The sequence below is a fragment of the Anarrhichthys ocellatus genome, unplaced genomic scaffold, assembly GCF_004355925.1.
Source record: "Anarrhichthys ocellatus isolate YVR2014 unplaced genomic scaffold, GSC_Weel_1.0 scaffold16, whole genome shotgun sequence".
In the NCBI taxonomy this organism is placed as follows: Eukaryota; Metazoa; Chordata; class Actinopteri; order Perciformes; family Anarhichadidae; genus Anarrhichthys; species Anarrhichthys ocellatus.
Window position 1 is genome coordinate 299,509 of NW_022280046.1, and position 19,245 is coordinate 318,753.

Here is a 19,245-nt window from a genome sequence, read left to right on the forward strand (position 1 = left end):
TGTGTGTGTGTGTGTGTGTGTGTGTGTGTGTGTGTGTGTGTGTGTGTTACGGTAGTGAGTAAATATGTGTGAGATAGTTTAGAGACTGTTAAAACTTGTGAGTGGAAGTTAGTCTTTATTTGCCTGTTTGTTTAGCATTTACAGACTTAAATGTCCTCAGCTTTATTGCAATACACCTGTCTTGTGATGGCTACATAAAATGTAGCATGGGAGAAACTGTAATGTCCCCCCCAGACACCCTGCCATTGAGGCAGAATGATTTACACCCAACTGAAAGCTCTGGACATCTGTTTGAATATTGCCCAGCGATTGTATTTACATAAATTTTGTGCCTGCGCATGAATTGTGTAGGAAAGGCTTTTTAACACTGTTGTAATACCTTTTAGCTAATCTCAATGGAAATGAGGCTCATTGTTATCAGCCGCAGGCCTCGAGTGTTCTTGCAGCGTGGAGCAGAGTGGCTCCGGTTTGTTTGGTTATCCTGTATGTGGACCTTTGTGTCCTTTCTTTTCTGTTTCTCCACAGAAGGGGAAGAGAGAAATCTGGGTCTCTCTTATGCGCTGCTCTGATACCAATTATGCAAACTATTATAGAATTTAACCAGGCCAGCTCTTATCGGCTAATCCAGAAGTAATAGATTCTATTAAAAATGTATGAGGGGCTTGGGGGGGGGGGGGGATCAGTATGTGTGTGTGTGTGTGTAGGAGTGTATAGAGATGAATCCAGCAGCTGCTGCAGCACTGCTGTCTAATTCTGTCTGTATGTCAAACTACTTGTCTGTCACCATTACCTAGACAGGTTCCTGCAGAGCCTACCTTAAAGACAATATAAAAGCCATACGTAATATACAATTAATTATACACTAAGTGGATTGTTAGTCATGGTCCGTGTCATGTTCATTCAAAGAGAAGCACTGCTTTTTCTTCTCTGTAATGACCAATTGCTCTTTCTTAATCATTTATTTTCTCCTAAATTGGGTTTCTTTTTTCCATCCTTTGTGCTCTTTCCCTTTTGCGCTTCTGCAGTTTCTGAGTGGAAGGAAGGGAAAACATTAGCATAGCACTCACATGCTAATCCACCCAGAGAGTGAAAAGGGTGCTTGTCATAGACCTTTTTCATTATCATCTAATTATTAACTGAGGATTCTGAGAACAGGAGCTGAGATGGTAGTAGGGAGGGGTGTGTGTGAATGTTGCAGGGCGAGGGTGTGTGCAGAGCCAGTGTGTATCTTTTTTTTCTGTGCATTTCATGTTTGTTTAGAGGAAGGCTCTCTTTGTAGTTTGCTTCTATCTTTTGCCCTGACCCTTGATGCTGCGCAAACTCATAAAGATTCCAGAAGGTTAGGCAGATGCTTTTGTCTGAGTCTGTATAATTTAGGGATTTTTCCTGCTTTGATGGATATTCTTGTGCTGCTGCTTTGTACAGCCGAACAGGTAAAAAGCAAGGCACGACACATTTTAGATTCCTTTTTCTTTAAACATAGTAGTGTATTTTCTGGGCAATCATGCAGAGCCAGCTTTATTATCTCAAGAAATATGATCCACATAGCCTAGATCGTCTGGAGTCTAACTTCTTCCCATTACAGCATAAATATAACAGTGCTAGTTGATGCCAATACTATCTTAACTATAACTAATATAAAGTGGTCAGTATAATATATAATGATTAGCTGAAGGATCCTGTTTTTGTTGAACAGATGTCATTCAAATTCAGTTAACATTTAAGGCACCTGCTATTCGGGGGAGGGGGGGGGGGGGGGGCATTGAACATGCTGACAATGACTAGGGAAGAGGTTTGAAAAATACTTTTATCTGCCAAGACATGGGGGACAGTTAGGTGGACTGCAAAGCACACGGTCTTTATCTCCCTGGCAGGCCCTCAGTGGAGCACATCATGCTGCTTATCAACTGCATGGATGTCGCCTCAGAGTGGAGATGATTAGACGCCCCTCAGATAAAACTTTGTGTTTTTTTTTCTTGTCCTTAAGTATGTGAGCCTGTAAGACTTGGAAAGTCCCAAAAAGGCTTTGGAGGAAATGTGAGAAGTGAGACAACTGGTATATTACCTCTACCATAATGTCTTGCACAAAGGCAGGTTAGACACTGATTGGAGAGCTAATTAAAGAAAAAGGAAGGGAGTACCACTGACCATTATGTTAAGGACAAAGATACTTGACCTCATTTGTTGAGTTCTATGCTGCATACTGCTGTTTTTAAGATTGCTGACTTTGCATTTGCCGTGTCCCTATAATTACTGTATTATTGCAGCCTCCCTATTGTGAGATATTCTGATATGATATTGTAAGAAAGAGCAATATATGGAACTTTTCTGTTGAGCAGAACATCATATGATGGGCAGGAGAAATGATATTGCTTGTTAACTTAGTTCAGATAGTATCATGCATTCTGGGATAACTTTGATGTCACATCTCTCTTCAACTTTTCTGGGTAATTCTAGTCAAAGAGTTGGAAGGCAATTTTAAGCTTAAGTTTTCTCAAAATTCCCTTAAATTTAAAATTTAGATATCAGGATGAAAGGAACCATCATTACTTGCACTTTATGCATCATTTCTAGCTCCTTTTTCTGCTTTCAGTGAAAGTTTTTTTCTTTAAGTCACTGCTGGCTTCTCTTTGAATTATAATGCCCTCCTTGAAGTATTTTATTCCAGCGGCAAATTATGGGAGTAATGGAAGGTATTCCAGTTCACGTCTCATTTTCTGCTAGTGAAGGGATTTCCCAGGAGAAGCCTTTTCTCCCTTGTGTTCCTCCTGCATTCTTGACAAATGTGTGGTAATGGAAGAATTGTTGTGAAATTGCCATTATTTTCTAAATGGAATCTGACCATGCTGAGGCTTTTAGCTCTTCAGATGTGTGTGTGCTCAGATGAGACAGGTTGCACTGAGCAGTTTGAAGTGGGCTTGTCACTAAGGGACAGATGTTGAGCGGAGGAGGGGAGCGGGTAGCCAGAAGGGGAAGAGTGAGGGAATCTTTTTTTTGTTGTTGGCACCTGAGTAAAATGAAAGCCACTCTGTCTCTTCTTCCTTTTGAGGTGAAGGTAATCATGTTTCTGCAGCTTGCCACTGAACACTGTGTTCTGTGGTTGACTCACTTTAGCTGCCCTCTGGACCCTGAGGGAGAAATGAAAGCAAAAATCCAAAACAACCTTAAGAGCGAACAAGAAAAAAGAGGTGATGTGATAGTATTATGCTGCTGGCTTATATTAGCCTTGTTGGGTACTCCTGCATTGTAATGAAAATACTGTTTCTTTCCATCTGTATTTTTGGACTTTTTAACTATTAAGAACCTATAAGTCTGTGATTTTGTGTTGCATGGACTGCAGTTGTCTATCTGACAGGTACCTGATTCATATACAGTAAGAAGTATTTTATGTTCGCCCCGGGGGTTTTAGCTTTGCAGTGCTAGCATTCAGACTTGATGACTCTGTCAGATAATCAAAGAGAATGTCAAATGCGATCACCACTGAAATATTCCCATAATGCCTGGCTTTATCTCCAGAATGATTGCTTCAATCAGCACATCTGTGGTGAGGCGCCTTCTCTTTCGGGCACAGCCACTCATTTCCTCTGACAATACTTAACTCTGTAAACAGCACAGCCTATCATAGGGAGTGAGCTGCTTTTGGCTTTCTCTGCTGATCAATACGACCATAAATTTATAGAAGAATAAACCCAGGTCTCAGGGCTCGTTATAAATTGAAACACAGCCCGAGGCAACAGTAGACCCTGTAAATGATCTGTGTGATTGCAGACGACAGAACAAGGTTGATAACAGGAAAGAGCCATCATAACAAAGAAGAAGAAGGAGGAGATGGAGTCGTCATTAAGTGACATGACGTTTTTGAATGTCAGCAGTTCAAAGACGGGCTCCTTCATTTTTATTTGGTAAAAGTGCCCAAGTGTTTGCAGAGTTTCAAATATGAAAGCTACTGAGGTAACATGGAAAACATATTATTATTATCATTATTATATTTTTTAATATTATAAGAGGAGCGCCTCCTATGAGATTTAAGTGTTCTCCAGCAGCAAGCTTGCAGTTTTCTTCCGACATCAAACTAATGTTTGATGCAATGTGTTGTATGGATGTACTACACATAATACAGTTGGCATATACCTTCTTTTCATTGATCCTGGACACTATGGGGCCTAACAATGCAATCACAAAAACTTTTAAAATCAAAAGACACAACAAAAAAAACTGGTGTGGGACCAATTAATCTAACGTTAACATTTTTTGAGCAAAGCTGCGTCGCTCTATGGAGGTTAATCTGTCGGTCGGTCCACCTGTTTGATCCTTGCTGAAATATCTCAACTATTGGATTGATTGCCATGAAATTTGAAATTCATGGTCCCCAGAGGACGACTAAGTCATATCTCTTGTTGTTCTCCTGACTTTACCTCTAGTGCCACCACAAAGTTGACATTTCAGTTTTTTCGATGGCTTGCCATGAAATTCTGGTACTGACATTTCTACCAAACGTTGAATGTGTCGTTTATGACCTAACACCCACAATAATAACAACATTCCCATCAGCCTTTGCAGTACTGTGTTCTAATGTGCTAATTAGCTAATGGTGAACATGGTTAACGTGTGCATGCTAAAGATCAGAATGTTAGCATTGCCACTGTGCCAGCATTTAGCTCAAAGCACCGCTGACCTAGCATGGCTGTAGACTTTTAATCCTGTTTAATCACCATTATGTTTGGTGTTAAGTGTATTGGCTGTCGAGTTAAAACCTATTTTCCTTCATTCTAGCAGGTTTACCCAGGCTGTGTGCAGCTCTAGATAACTATCATGCTGGCCTGTATCCAGAGACGGCAGAATCTCTCGTTGCAGAATCTGGCCTGCATACCCAAAAGCCTTGATGTACCACCACCGCCGTTACTGCTGTCAGTACCACCACTGCAGCTGTGCACCCACAAAGGTGAGTTTGTGCCACACGCGTGAAGACATTTTGCCAGAGAGGAGAGCAAGTACTACACAGATACACAATTCATCTATGCTTACTAACATAAAACATACTGGTAACTAGTATGATCTCGGTCATGTTCCTGACTTTTTAATCAATAATTTTCAGCTTGACATTGTGGCTTCCTGGTGAACCTGAAGCTCATGCATGGTTTTAGCGGTGTGCTAAGATTTCAGCTGCCCTGAAGCTTCTCGAATTTAAAATAATGGGCAACCTCCTGATGATGATGATGCCTGTTAATTGGGCTAATCAGTGTGCTCTTGCAGTGCTTGTGCATGCAGGTCAAAGTGGACTCTAAAATCACAGAGTTATTCAACTCACATATAGGGTAACTAATGATGTTCACATTTTGTGCAGAAAGTGCTCGGTGTCTGTGTCATTTGACCTTCATTGTGACTGATTATACTGCAGTCACTGAAAGGTTGAATGGGTGTCTCAGCCTAACTTGGACTGACATTTGTGATTAGATTTCATTCAATTAATTGATTGAATGTGACTTGTTTGCAGATGTAGTTAGTTCTCTGATACTGCCTTCTTTATGTAGGTTACTTTACATCCATATGATTTGGTCCAAATGGTCCTTTTCCTGGACGGTCTAGATTCACATAATGAGATCAGAGTACCACAAATGTTATTCTGCTGTGGTTTCCTCTTTTTTCAATTGCTTTAAAATTTTGCTGATACCTACTTCGATGCTTCTCTGTTCGAGAGCTACAGTTTAATGGTTCTTCTGGGTGTGTAACACAGCCTCGTGAATGTATTTGAAATGAAACATCTTGAATTAATAATAATAATTTAAAGATGCTCTTTTTGGTGTAAGTGTCGCAGCGTGTCGACTGTGGTCTCATACTAGAAACTGGAAAGCAAGAGCATGCAAATATTGACCAGTAACATTTCTCGGACAGAATCAGTATAATGTGACTATCAATGTTAGCTAAGCCCATATGTACACGTCCCTTTGTCTGCAGAGCAGGGCAGTGGTCAGGGTTATCTTTTATGACTGATTATGTTGCCAGTAAATGTTTTGTTTATTTGCATGAGCCTGTGTATTGTCATCCAGGATATTGTTGTTCAGAGATCTAATCTTCTGTATAATGTATAATTGGGAAGCAAAGTATAGAAGGCCCATTATTTTCAGATGACCCTGTAATGATCATATTTCAGTGACACTTGCGCGTACACATTATTCTGGATAATTAGACCTATTCTCCGGTGGAACCATGCTTTGGGTTTTTATTTAGGTCACCAGAGTCCATATACTTAAAGGTGGAGTTAGCGATCAAGGAGAAAGATTGTCGATATTTGAACTCAACATCCAAACAAAAGCCCCCCCCTCTCGCTCCCACTGCCTTTCTCTTTAAACATCCACGGCCTTTCCCCTGCCCTGGCTGGAATAGTTGTGTGTGGCTCTGTCCTAACCACTTTGTTTACTTCACATGTCCAGAGCCGGGGCTGTGTACGAACAATGGATTTTTCTTATGCGCACACACAGAACTGACGACAGATATTTGCTGAATTCGACAAAAGTGTATTGAATTAGAATCGCTGACTGTACCTTTTTTTTGAAAGAACCATGAACGTTTTCTTTATCAAACTGGTGGCACAAGACTGACAGCAGAGTCTGGGAGATGTATGCATCAATACCCACACAATCCTGAGATGAGGCCCAATGTAGTTCATTTTGAAAAAAGCATGGATAGTGTTTTGCATTATTACTTACTTACTTATATATACTGTCCAAACAATATGCATCTAACTGTTCTCATATTTGAAATGGTGAAAATCTCTATCTCTTTATCTCCCATCTTTCTCCTCAGGTGAAATGCTTCCTTGTCTTTTTTTGCTATTAAATATTAATTGAATCAATGGAGCACTTGTCTGCTAAACGCTGGAACAGAAGGGCCTAGTTAGCCTCAGGCAGAACCAGGGGTGCGTTTCTCATCCTGTTTACCTGCAGGGCCTTTCCACCTCCCTTTTGAGTTTTATGTACTGCGACTGTGTGTAGCACAACCACAGGGAAAAGACTGCTGATGGGAGCTCAGCCTGTGTGGACCCGGCTTCTTCATTAAATGAGTCGCAGTTGGATCAAGTTAAGTAGGGACGGTCTTTAGTCACTGCTGCGCTCTTTGAAAGCCGTTTCCATTTTTAGCTATCAATAAATGGAAGGCACAGGACATGAAAGCTCTCAGCCCCACCGACCCATGTGAAAGATTTCTGAGAAACGAGCTTTAGGAATTATGCGATGAAAGTCAATGAGAGCTGCTCTCTTCTCCGCTATCTCAGCTTGAAAGCAGGGGCTGGTAATGCTTTTTCCCACGCTGCCGGCCTGCGCTTGGGTCGGCTCTGAGAGGGTAAAGTTTGCCCAAGCTGGGCCAAGCGGCACAGAGACAAATGAGGAGTGACACTGGTGCAAAGGAGAATTCACCAGAGCCTCTTCGAGGACACATACTGTAACTAAGTGTTCGACCCCGAGGTTACTCTGTGCCGTGAGCACCCTTCATGTATCACTGACGTGGAAAGAGGGAGGCTTGTGAAAATGGGGTGAATGAGTGTTTTCTGTGTGTGTGTGTGTGTTTACGGAAGACGTTTGTGAATAGAGAGGTTAGTGTGAGTGAGATTTGTAAGAGTGTATGTTGTCAGCATGTCCTGTGTCTACTTTTTCAATTGAATGGTCTTCTGGGCTGCTATAGGTTGAGTAAACCACATGGAGGCCTTAACAGGCAACCTTCTTTTAACCCCATGGGAGATAAATGTTAATGCATCTTTATTAGTCCGTTGACATAAAAAAAAAAAAAGCTGCTGATACTGCATCTTTGTAGTTATAACACTTATTGAACCCGTATAATCAATATTTTTGATGTCAGCATTGAGTCACATGACTGTAATGTGTGCTATAGCTGCTGAATTATTATTATTAGCAGGTTTTATTTGCAGTTTGCCATTGTGGTACACGCAACAGAATTTTAGCTCTGCGATTGGATGTTTGTCATTGGAATTCTCTTCTGGGAGTGCTTCACATCTCACCTTGCATTTCTAAATACACAGTCTTGTACCCTCTACTGTTTCAGTACATTGAACATTCAAGTCATAGAAATGCTTCGGCTATGAATAACTTAAAATGATCTACGGCCAAAATGTCGATTTCTTCAGCTTTAGACTTTATTGAGTGGACGTTTGTAATGTGATTGGAGGATGGAAATTGACAAAAACAATCCATCACAATAACAAGAACAATCTCTAATATAATTAGCATATCATTATATAAATTATGCAAATTATTAGCAACATTTTCTAGTCCGTGGCCTGCATTGAATGGGAGAACATAGCAGCTGCTAGTTTTGATGTCATTGCTCTGTCTAATCAGCTGTAGCTCGTCTCAAAGAGATGAATGAAGTCAGGGTCAATTAATTACATGGTCCTAATGACTGGGTGCATAGAGGAGGTTGCCATGGTAATAGCGACATAGGTTTTTAGTGCGTTTGGGAATGTGCTGTGCTCAGGCCCTGGTTATTAAAGGTAGGCCAGAGTATTTTAAATATCAGGATTATTGGTGTGGTAAACAAGTATTCATGCCTGCTGAGAAGCACTGTTCTGTAATTAACTGCCAGTTCTCAGTGCCATGCTCCTGCTGAGGATTAGACACTCGTAAACATGTTATCTCACTAAAGTGTTTCGCGATAAGTCTTCAGCATAACATCAAAGACCTGTGGGATGTTTGCCTGGCAGTTCAGCCGACATGTATAGATATTAACGAGGAATAATTTATACATTTTCTTCTTGTTTTATCTCGCGTGGGAATCATATGTATAGCGGTCATACGAATGGCTTTCTTATGTTAGCCTGGGGCTTGTTTTGCCCATAAATTAGTGATTAACTGAAACTGCTCCGAAACAATGAGGTCTCCTCTCTAATCTGGGGGGGAAATGGCTTCAAGTGTGACCACGGGAAAAAGATTAGTCAGTTTAAAGTGGCAGAAAGCGTCGAGTGGGATTGTATGGGGGTGGAATCAGGGTTATGAAAGACCATTTGGTAAGTACCCAATGTTTTATCCCTCCAGAATATTCCCATGCTAATATTTTTATAATCTTTTCTTTAAGTCACAAATGCACACAAACACACACACACACACACACATAATAAATTAGGCCTGGTGATTGAGAGTTTATAATTGGCCTCCCACCCCCAACTGTGCACGTCCCCTGCATGGAAAGAGGAAATCAGGATTAGGTGTTTCCTGTGAAAGTGTGCCAGTTTCACTCAGCGTGCTGCCACAACAGTTGAGCAGCATGTTTAATGTAATTGTGTGGAGCCCCTTCCGACCGAGAAAACATTTAAGCCTGACTGGTGGGACCATTAAATCTATCCATCTAGGCGTTGTAGATGCATCACACATCAGTGTCATTATGCAGATTGTTGAGGAAAAAGAAAAATACATACGAGCCTTTTCAATCCTACATAACCTACTTCAATCAAAGCGCAAGTGGGGGAAAAATGTTAAAGGTCAAAGAATTTGAATTTGTAAGCACTGCATGATGCTCTCAGGCAAGGCTGTACGGCGAAAAGTGGCTGTTGTTATTTTCTGTGCTGTTTTCGTCTGCCTCTGCCGCCTGTGCTCTCTGTCAGGGCTGAGGAGTGAAACAGCGTGCAGTCTGCAGGTTCAGGGTGATTAAGTGCTTAAGGTCAGACTGCTAATTATCTCCCCGCCGTGTCTCACCTGACAACACATAGCTGCCATTTCCCCCGTTGTCATGTGAACAGCCTCATATTTGTTTTCTTTTCCACTCTTTATTTTACACCACTAGATTTAGTTGCGACTAAAGTGCCTCTTAGTAAAGAACGACAGGAAACCATTTCACAAAGAAATGTATAGCTGACCAATTATTCTAAAGGACAGACGGCTGTTTTTGTTAGCGCGAGAAAGAGGACCGGTTTCGAGTCTTTTTCAGTTTGCCTTCTGACTTGTGTGCTTATGATTGTGTGCTAAAAATGCACTCATGCAAACCTACTTTAACACCAGCATAAATAGTCTCACCTCCTAAAGGCAACGTGATTAAAGGAAACAGCCCATGTTGGGATTGTAACTAACATTTTCATCTGTGAGGTGAAAATATTTACTAATTTACCAGCTCATGTTTTTGTGCCGCAGTTCCAAAAAGAGCCAAATAGCTGTCTGAATGTAATTATTTCAGACTAATAATAAGTAAGTAGCCTGGGGTTCTGGCTTCATTTGTACATTTTTACTTGTTTGTTTGCTTGTTTTCAGGATAAAAGCCAAAAGGAGCTGGGAGCGACTGTTGCACATGTTCAAATTCACTGTCTTTGAGGCTGCAAATAACCTTCTCGGACACCTGTAATTAACAAACCACACGTGTTTGACTTGGGTGTGTTTTGCAGGAAGCCCCAGTAAAGGGAGAGCGAATATTGTGAAGAATGACTCCAAGATGTAATTTTATCTCTGCTAACACGTGCTTTGGGAAAGCAACTACCGGCTGGTAAACATGCTGTGCTCAGTTGAAAGCCATTTAGCGCCACTGATTGCTTTTAAAGTCCTCAAGATTGAAACAATTACCTGTGGATGTAATTTAGAGCATGCTGCCGGTCATGGTGTTCCTGATCTCCATTTTAACGTCACGATGCTTGCTACAATCAGGATCAGCTGAAATGATCCCCGTTTTTTTATGCATAATGTCACAGTAGTAGTCCTCAGATGATGGATACGTGAATGCAGAGTGGCAAAGGCCTATTTGCTAATTAGGTTTCCATGGTGCCACGTGAAGGCAGCCGCAGTTGGAAGTGCAGCTGTGTTGTGTCTCCTAGGCTCTGACAGGGCTGTAATCTCTGGCTAACAATATCAGACACCCTGTGAAGACGCGTTAGCATTCAAAGTGTTTGAAGTGTTTATGCAACTGCAAGCCAATCGTAGCGTGTGGAGGTTTGACGCCGACATTTTACTGAACAAGAAAACGCTTGTTTTGCTAAATTATCTATCTTTGGTGATTGAGCGATGTCATCCCGGGCAGAAAATAGACAAGATGTGTTGCAGCGGGTGTCAATGCTGGTTTCGGATTCAGGATATTTTTAAATGTGTCATCTGTTCTCATCATCTAAGTTCCTTTCAGGTGGATATGAAGCTCTTTTGCATATCATTTATTGAAATGAATATTCAGCTTTTAGTCAAAGACCTGAAATCGTTATTGCAGCTGTTTTTCCCCCCCCCCCCGTTACCGCTTTCTCTCACAGTTTGAACACCTCTCCAACATGCCAGATGTTATGGCTTTCTACAGCAGCACTACACTGTGATACATAATAAGCAGTGTTTTGCTTTGTTGTATTTCTCTGTAGAATTCATTCATGCTCCATGGGCACCATGGTTGCCGTTCCTTTGGCTCCGCTGGGAGATTGCTGGATGGATTGAACACTCCACCTTACCTCTTTCCTCCATTTTAAACACCCAATTTCTTTCTTTCATGAGATGGATCTTGTAGATTGAATCATTTTCACAGTCGGGAGGCTCACTGTAGGCCTGAAATGAAATGAACTCCCAAATCAATTTCAAATGGGAACAACAAGTGAGCTCGCCCCTGCATGGCTGGAATTGGTTTTGTTATTGAAAATGAAATGAAGTGTTTTGTTTTTATTTTTCGCCCTTTTATTGCAGATTACAGCCTTGTTCTTTTGCCTGCTTTGATTTCCATCGATCTAGGTTAATTTCAGCGCCTTTTCTTTTTATGTCAGTAATTCCATAAAAGTGTCACTCTGAAAGGTGGCGGTAATTTCTACCAGGTGATTTATTGTTTTTAAATGGGGGCGCCTTTTCCACCTTTCCTTTGTCGCTAGGAGTTAAGCAGCCATGAAATTGCCAGAATAATAGTGTTTAAATCCAATCTCAGTTTGTCCCGTCAGCTTTCCCTCGCACAATTCAATCAGCTGTGCTCTTGGTGATTGCTCTTTCTCCATCTGCATCAACTTTTCCTTCACAGTTTAGGCTCCGAGCTTTTACAGTAAAATCGGTTCAGGTTCATAAAAGCATAAAGTGGAACAAAGTTTCACAGGCAGGAAGTGAACTAGCAATGCTCACATATTTACAAAGTTACTGAAAACAACCAAAACCGCTGTGTGGAAGGATTTTAGCATTTTGGCAAGATAATAACCTTAGAAATTATGAACTATCCTTACGATTATGTGTTTTCCAATCTTACAAAGAAAAGCTAAAAAAATGAGTCGAAAACACCCTTTGATTTTTTTTGTTGCAGTTACTACAATCAGCTTCCGCTTGGCTCCTCCTGCTGTGGTTAAACAGATAAATGTCATCAAATAAAACTCATTGGAGCCATTTCAGTAGAATTAGGTCCTCCCCCCTCTTCTGTTGCCAATTCCTGTCTTTTGATTTCCCAGGGTAAACGAATTTTGGGTTGAACTAAGTCTGAATAACTTTCAATAAGCACTCATCAAACAGTGCTGGAGGTGTTTCCTTCCTTAAAACGAGTTTATGCGGCAAGTTGATGTCTTCCATTATTCCCTAAAACAGGTTTTCGATTCAAAGGAAGAAGCAACGGAGAACACAAGATTTCTCTGAGCTGCTTTTAGACTAATGCATTGTTTCTGTCTGCTTTCTTCTCAGGCGAGCCAGCCTCCATGATTTCTCGGTACCCTTCTCCCGCAGAGTTGGATGCTTTCGCCCAGAGGACCGCCAACAGCCCACTGTCCATCAAAATCTTTCCGTCTGATGTCCGGGTGCCGCAACATAAACAGCTTAACAAAACAGTCAACGGGTTAGACACCACAGGCCAACACTGTAGCCCCTATTCACACTCGTACTCAGGAGGCTACCAGGGATTGTTGGGCGTCATCAAAGCCTCTGTGGTCGCCAAAGGTGTGGTGAAAAACTCGGAGGGCAGGAGGACTAAACATGCAAACACCCAGACCTCCGCGGTGCCGTATAATAATCCTCTGAACAACGGCTACGCAGTCAGACACAGGCATACGGCGTATCATATAAGCTCATGTAAGCCCCACGATGTTCCCGTTGAGACACTTTGTTCTAGCACAGGGGTAGCCTCCAGAGATCAGAGCCTGGCCCCCCAGTCTGAGCTGGCAGAGGTTCAAAGCCTGATGAGGCAGATGAGCAGAGTTCCCCACAGCCAGGCCCTGCAGCTGGGGGGAGAGGCTCGAGCCAGCCCCTCTCTGCAGGCTGTGGCTGCAGTGGCACATTCAGACTCAGACTTTGCCCTCGGAGTGCCGCCCCAGAGCAGTCTCGCTTTTACGGGGGCAGTGCTACCGACACAGAGCGCAGACGTTGCCAAAGCTGGGTACTTGGAGAAAGGAGACTACACAATGTGGCAGCATAAACATCAAATTCAGCTGCAGCAGCAGCAGCAGCAACCCTATCAGCAGGGAGCAGTGAGGATGTACAGTGTGGGTAACAGCGCTCAGAGGCACAGAGCCGTAGAGGCCGGGGTTGGCCAGTCTCCTGAAACCTGCCTCCCTTTGCCGTGCTCCTCACAGCTGTCGTATAGGCGTCATCAGGAGCGAGTCAGCGGCTCCTCTCTGAACTGTGCCGCCATGCAGGGGGAGTTCTCCGTCACCCAGTACTACACTCCTCTCTGGGACAGTGTGGTAGGCACCCCTAACAGCGACTGTTATACTTCTCAGGTGCTGGAAACGGGTACATGTGCAGCCAGGCTTAGAGACCTCGGACTCTCCCATCCCCATCTCCATCGGAGCGGCCGTCAACACTTCCCCCCACAGAGACACCAGCAGCAGCTCCACCCTCCTCTTCCTCCTCCTCCTCCTCATACCCAGGCCTACAGCACAGACCAAAACCTCTGTTGTGGGCTGCCTAGTTCCAGCATGTGCCACGCTGCAGCACTTAGCAGCAGCCTGCAGTCTCTGGAGTGCCTCATCAGTGAGATCCACCCTCCCTGCATCAAAGAGTGCATGCTGGGCCGCGGGTACGAAGCCATGGGGATGCCTCAGCTACTGGAGCACCACCAGCAAAGCCACATCCAGCTCCCCGTCTACAGATAAGGTGCGGCGTGCATGCCGCACAGTGGGACGCAGAAGTGACAAACCTTTTATAGAGAATAGAAGTGTGTCAGTTTAGACCGATGAAAATGAGACATGCTTTTTTAGTTTGTGCATGTACGTTATTTTGTAGAAGGCTTTGTGTTTTGAGCTTGAAAAGGTGACCGATAATCATGACTTAAGATACAGGTTCATCTTATGGACTTGTTTTATTTTTATATCTTAAATGGCCATTCGATATGCCTGCTGTTCCTCATTTAACGCTGATGCTGAGCACCTAATCAGAATTTCCCATTACATTTGAACATGAACTGTATATTTTGCAGGTGATTCCTCTGGAAGCCTAAATTAAAAAAAGTAAACTTACCCAACTGAAATAATCATTGGTACCCTTCTGAAACATTTCTTTGAAGAAGGGTCGTTGGTAACAGTTGTTTTTTGTGAATATGTTGTATATTTTTTACATAAAATGGCGTCTTTTTTTTTTTTTTTGAACATTCCTTAATTATTAACTGAACTTTTGGTTGTCTGCTGCTTCGTTGCATTTTATATTTTGTCCACTTCTCAGTGTCTAACGCGGTAACTCAGCTTCTGCAATATGATGCACATTTCCTGGCCGCCTATGAGGAATATTTTCATCATTTGTATACAAATGTGAATAGATTTTTTTTTGTTTTTGTTAAGCAGCCATAGAGGAAGTTATGTCATCTAACATCTTGATTGATTGAAAGTAGTCTTGCTCAGCACAATGTATTAGGACTGTTGCATATCCAAATCAACACTGTGGCAATTCAGGCCAAGCAAGATCTGCCCTTTGGTTGTATTTCTGTTGACCTTTTTTTATTTGAAGAGGTCGCTTGGACATTTCTCTTGAATGAAATAATCTCTGGAAGGTTGTGACACTGTTACATAATGCCTGGGTATATATGAGTGCCATGTTTGAGAGCAGGCCACCTTAATTATTCACAGTATCTTCTTTGTAGGGCTATATTATCTCTGATGGTGTGAGACGTGTGACTGAGTAGTTTTCTGTGTGTCTGCACTGGTTATGTGATACTATTTATTTATGTCAGCCTAATGAGTTAAATGGCAAACTGTCTCTATAATTATAAAGTGCAATTATTATATATGAACATGAGCGCTCTCCGTGAAGTACGTTGTTGAAATAACTACATTTTGCATTGTATGACCCTAATCCCTCAACCCCTTTTTTTGCCTCTTCTTAATAAGGATTGTCAAGTAAATGAAATTTTCTAAACCCAGCACATAGTTTGTGTTATTATTACGCGTCATCTGCCAGACGTGCAGCTGAGAAGACGCTTTTATTATATTCATGAATGTTCCAGTTGTGGAAAGATGAGACATTTCTCTGGTGTTATTGCAAAGGGATTTAAGGCTTAAGCACCTGACAAGTCTCTTTTTCAGCCATAGATCTCATATTATAAAGATCTTCTCTTTTCACATGTTTATAATGTGATGTAAATCAATCCTTAGCTGAAAGCTATTGGATTGGTTCCTCTATAAGTGCTAATTTTGATCATAGCGAATTATGTTAGTCTAGATGGATGGCCAACATCTGAGGCAGGAGCCATTGAATACTTCAAAATACAGACGTGTAAATGAAAATGTACAGGCCCTCGCCTTCGCTTATATTACATTTGTGTATGAAAAATACATGCTTTCTATGAATCCACAATAACATTACCCTCTACATAATGTAGAAATGGGCTTGCTGTTCCCCAGCTATATTAAATTGCTAATCTTATATGGCGGCATGCCTGCCAGCACCTCTTATTTTGCTTCATTTGTCCTCCTAAATTGGATGCTATAGCAGTAATGTAGTTTAGGTCACCATAGAAATACAATGTACACCCATTTTAAGTGCTCCATTACAAAACAAATAAACTAGATGCCGTGAATAATGGCTTTAGATGCACTGCTGGGAATACAACTGCAATGTTCAATTGGTGACCTCATTGCAGATAAGAAATATCTCAGAGTTGAAGGTCAGTGGCATTGTTGTAAATGATTTCCTATCTTCAGCTGACTTTGTCCTGGCCTCGCTGGGAGCTTTTCCATCCTATCTATCCGTCAGGACAGGCCAGGCCGCTCTGCTGATAGACCTACAGGATTACAGACATGCTCCTCTTGCGCTCGCTCAGAGACGATTAGCTCGTGGCTCCTCTGGGAGAGGAACCAGAGCCACTCCGGCCTCTGGGACACACTGCAGATAAGTAAGACTGCAGGCAGAGGAAACGGTTAGTTGATCTGGGGGATTCAGTGACATAAAGAGCGGAGGATTCTCCTCCCTTCACTGCTGATGTTTTGAAAATGAGTGTTCAAAAATAATCTGTGGTAAGAACTTTTCAAGAAATCAGCCTCAGAAATATTAAAACATAAAAAAGAACTGCTGTTCAGTTATTTAAGATCTGGCAAAGACTGGAACTGTATCTGCATTGTGTGAAATGTATGATTTTTTTTTTAATCAATGAGCATATTTTAAAATATTTCATGCAGTAGCTTGAACACAAATGTGAATAAAAAAAGGCAAAATTAAGTAAACATCGCCACCTAGAGTACAATTCATGAACTGTAAGTCAATCGAGTCGCAACACTTATTGGATCTTGTGATAAGAACAAATGTGATCATAGTTTGTGATCTATAAGTATTCATACAGAAAACACAGCTCTAATCTATAATGTATTAATAACTGTGCCGTTTGCCGACATGAAACGTATCGTTTGACATTATAATGCGCTTAGAAGTTAGGTCAGTTGAGAGAAATAGAAAAAAAAAAAAGAGGCCACCAAACAATACACACAAAGCATACACAGCTGGACCACGCCTTCAGACTAAACACAGACTTCACACAGGTTGAGCCCTCAGAAGATAAACAGGTGCAGCTCTGCTAACTTTCGCTTTGTAGGGAAAAGAGAATTGCAAATGTATTGATTGAAAACATTGTTTATTTGTACAGTTACACAAAGGCACAGGTGGATTAATGCACAATTGAAATGATTTTTGATGCTCCAGGGTTAACAGTGGAGGTGACTCCAGGGCCCGGGAGGCAGAGAACATCAGAATGTGAACAGTAATGGTTTCCTGTAATAACAATGTTTACAGTCTTGTATTCTTCACTTCATGGAACAAGTATAAAGATGCCCGTTAATGTCATAAATAAAGCCGCAACACACACACACACACACACACACACACACACACACACAATACCATAATTTTGCGTAAGAGTGAGAGCTGCACTGTTGCTGTAACAATCCTGCAGCTTTTCGAAATGAAATACAAGAATAAAATCATAATCTTCTGTTATAATAGTTTGAATTTAAGGCATTTTTTTGTAGTAATATTTGGTAAGATATAATAAAAGTAATAAATATCACACTGAAATGAAAAGATTAAAAACAATCTTATTAAAAACACTTTTTAAAACAGAACTTGTCCGACCCGACACCTGAGAGGATGGACAGATGTCCCGGGACATCAAACGGTGTAGTCCAGCTCTGCGTTGAGATTTGTGTACATGTCGTATATAGCATCCACAGTGACGGTGTAATTAACCAGGAACTGACGCACATTCGCCAAACAGTCCTCCTCTTTCACTTCCTCTCCTTTTGACAGAGCCTTGAGGAAGTTTGATTTGTAGGGAGCTGCATGTAACGCTACCTGCAACAGCCAAAAAAAAAGGAAAGGAAATTAGGCTCACAACATGTACATTTAAAACAATAAAGATATAGTTAGATACAGGGTATGGGAACACTATTAACACCTAAAGTATAATACAATGGCAAAGAATAAGGGGTTTCTTGTAGACAAAATGACATCGTCGCATTAACATGGTCAGATTTTGTACACTCCTTCCATTACATTGCTATAGATTATTAAGAACACATTTTCCTCACATTGAAAATCTTTTGAACAATCCAGCCGTGGTATTTCTTCAGCGCCTGTTCATACGCTTTGGTGACATTAACCCGAATTAGGTTGGGGTTGTTCTCATCTCTCTCTCCGTCTGCCAAACTCTGCAGCAGGATTTGTATGAAATGGAGACCCCTGCAGGAGAAAAAAAAAAAAAGAAGAAAAGTCAGTTCAGTAGCTGAAAGCTCAACACACAGCAGTAAAGAGTAAGATCAGGGGAGTGCTCTCACCTTTTCAGCCACATCAGAGCTAATGTTGCTCCGACTTTGGGCCATTCTGCTGGATGGGCTTCTCGCTCGGCCTCCACGATGTCCTGCAGGGTGACGTACTTTGCAGGATCCTTCACATACACTGCTTTAATTTTCTGAAAGTGCACATTTGGATTGAAGTTTGGGTGTAGTAGCTGCATCATTAACCTCAAACTGATATTTGAATATCCCCAAACAATGGTATGTAAACACACAATGAAAAATAAATACACAGACATATGCATCTTACCAGTATGTTGCCATTAATGTCTGATTTGATGACTGAAAATACGTTTGATCCCAAGCAGTCTGGAAGAAAAAGACATTTGAGAGCAAATCAATAAAATATGAATGATTTCATTACACGTCCCTAGCTCGGGGGGGGGGGGGCAAATCAGCCTTTACGTACAAACAGAGGGAGGGAAATGCGTAGAATGCATAGTCTCGTGCACAATGGGGCCAATGTGCGCTCTGCTCAAACAGTTTCTCTATAAGCTAAACTGCCGCAGCCGTCACAGTCACCCCGCAGCTCCGCTTGTGGTATGTGTGAAATAACCACGTCCTCAGAACGGACTAGAGTCACGGCATTACAGCATGACAGCAAAGTATTAACTGTAACACCAACAGCCGTCTCTCTCTCTCTCTCTCACACACACACACACACACACACACACACACACACACACACACACACAAAATTCGGTTTTTCGAGTTCATATATATATATATATACACTCACCGAAAAATGAAGGAATATGAGCGACAGACTCCAGGAACAACTTTGTGTCTATCGCCTTGTCAGGAGGCAGGTCTTTGAATTGGTTATCCAGTAAGAGAGACATGGTTCACCGCTGTGTGAGCGACGTGAGAAAGCGGAAAGTCGCGAGCAGCTTTCGGTTGAAAAGAACCCGGAACTCTTCTTCTTCTTGTCAGATGGGTTGGGAGCACGCGGAACCAGCTCCCTATCGCGTCCGTCCTCCTCCTCCAACAGGTGGGACGTTATACATGGGCGTGTTGAAAGCCCGCTGTTTGTACACAACTCAAAACACGGA

General features: G+C 41.9%; 2 protein-coding genes across 3 annotated transcripts in view; one reads left to right on the forward strand and one right to left on the reverse strand.

Moving 5' to 3' along the window:
- LOC116388001 (protein FAM222A-like) overlaps positions 1-17,230 on the forward strand; it is a 21,431-nt gene extending 4,201 nt beyond the window's left edge. The window contains exons 2-3 of one of the 2 annotated variants that reach the window (XM_031855545.1): positions 4,774-4,942; positions 12,609-17,230. In XM_031855545.1, the coding sequence (XP_031711405.1) occupies positions 4,813-4,942; positions 12,609-14,014 (1,536 nt within the window). In that variant the 5' untranslated portion in view covers positions 4,774-4,812 and the 3' untranslated portion in view covers positions 14,015-17,230. The remainder of the gene's footprint in view (positions 1-4,773; positions 4,943-12,608) is intronic. The other variant, XM_031855546.1, reaches the window with a different exon arrangement.
- LOC116388002 (glycolipid transfer protein-like) lies at positions 16,442-19,136 on the reverse strand. The gene is made up of 5 exons (XM_031855547.1): positions 18,933-19,136; positions 18,444-18,502; positions 18,176-18,309; positions 17,930-18,080; positions 16,442-17,693 (listed from the first exon to the last, which is right to left on the reverse strand). The coding sequence occupies exons 1-5, from the start codon at positions 19,033-19,035 to the stop codon at positions 17,511-17,513; spliced, it is 630 nt and encodes a 209-aa protein (XP_031711407.1). The 5' UTR covers positions 19,036-19,136; the 3' UTR covers positions 16,442-17,510.
- Positions 19,137-19,245: the final 109 nt, after the last annotated feature.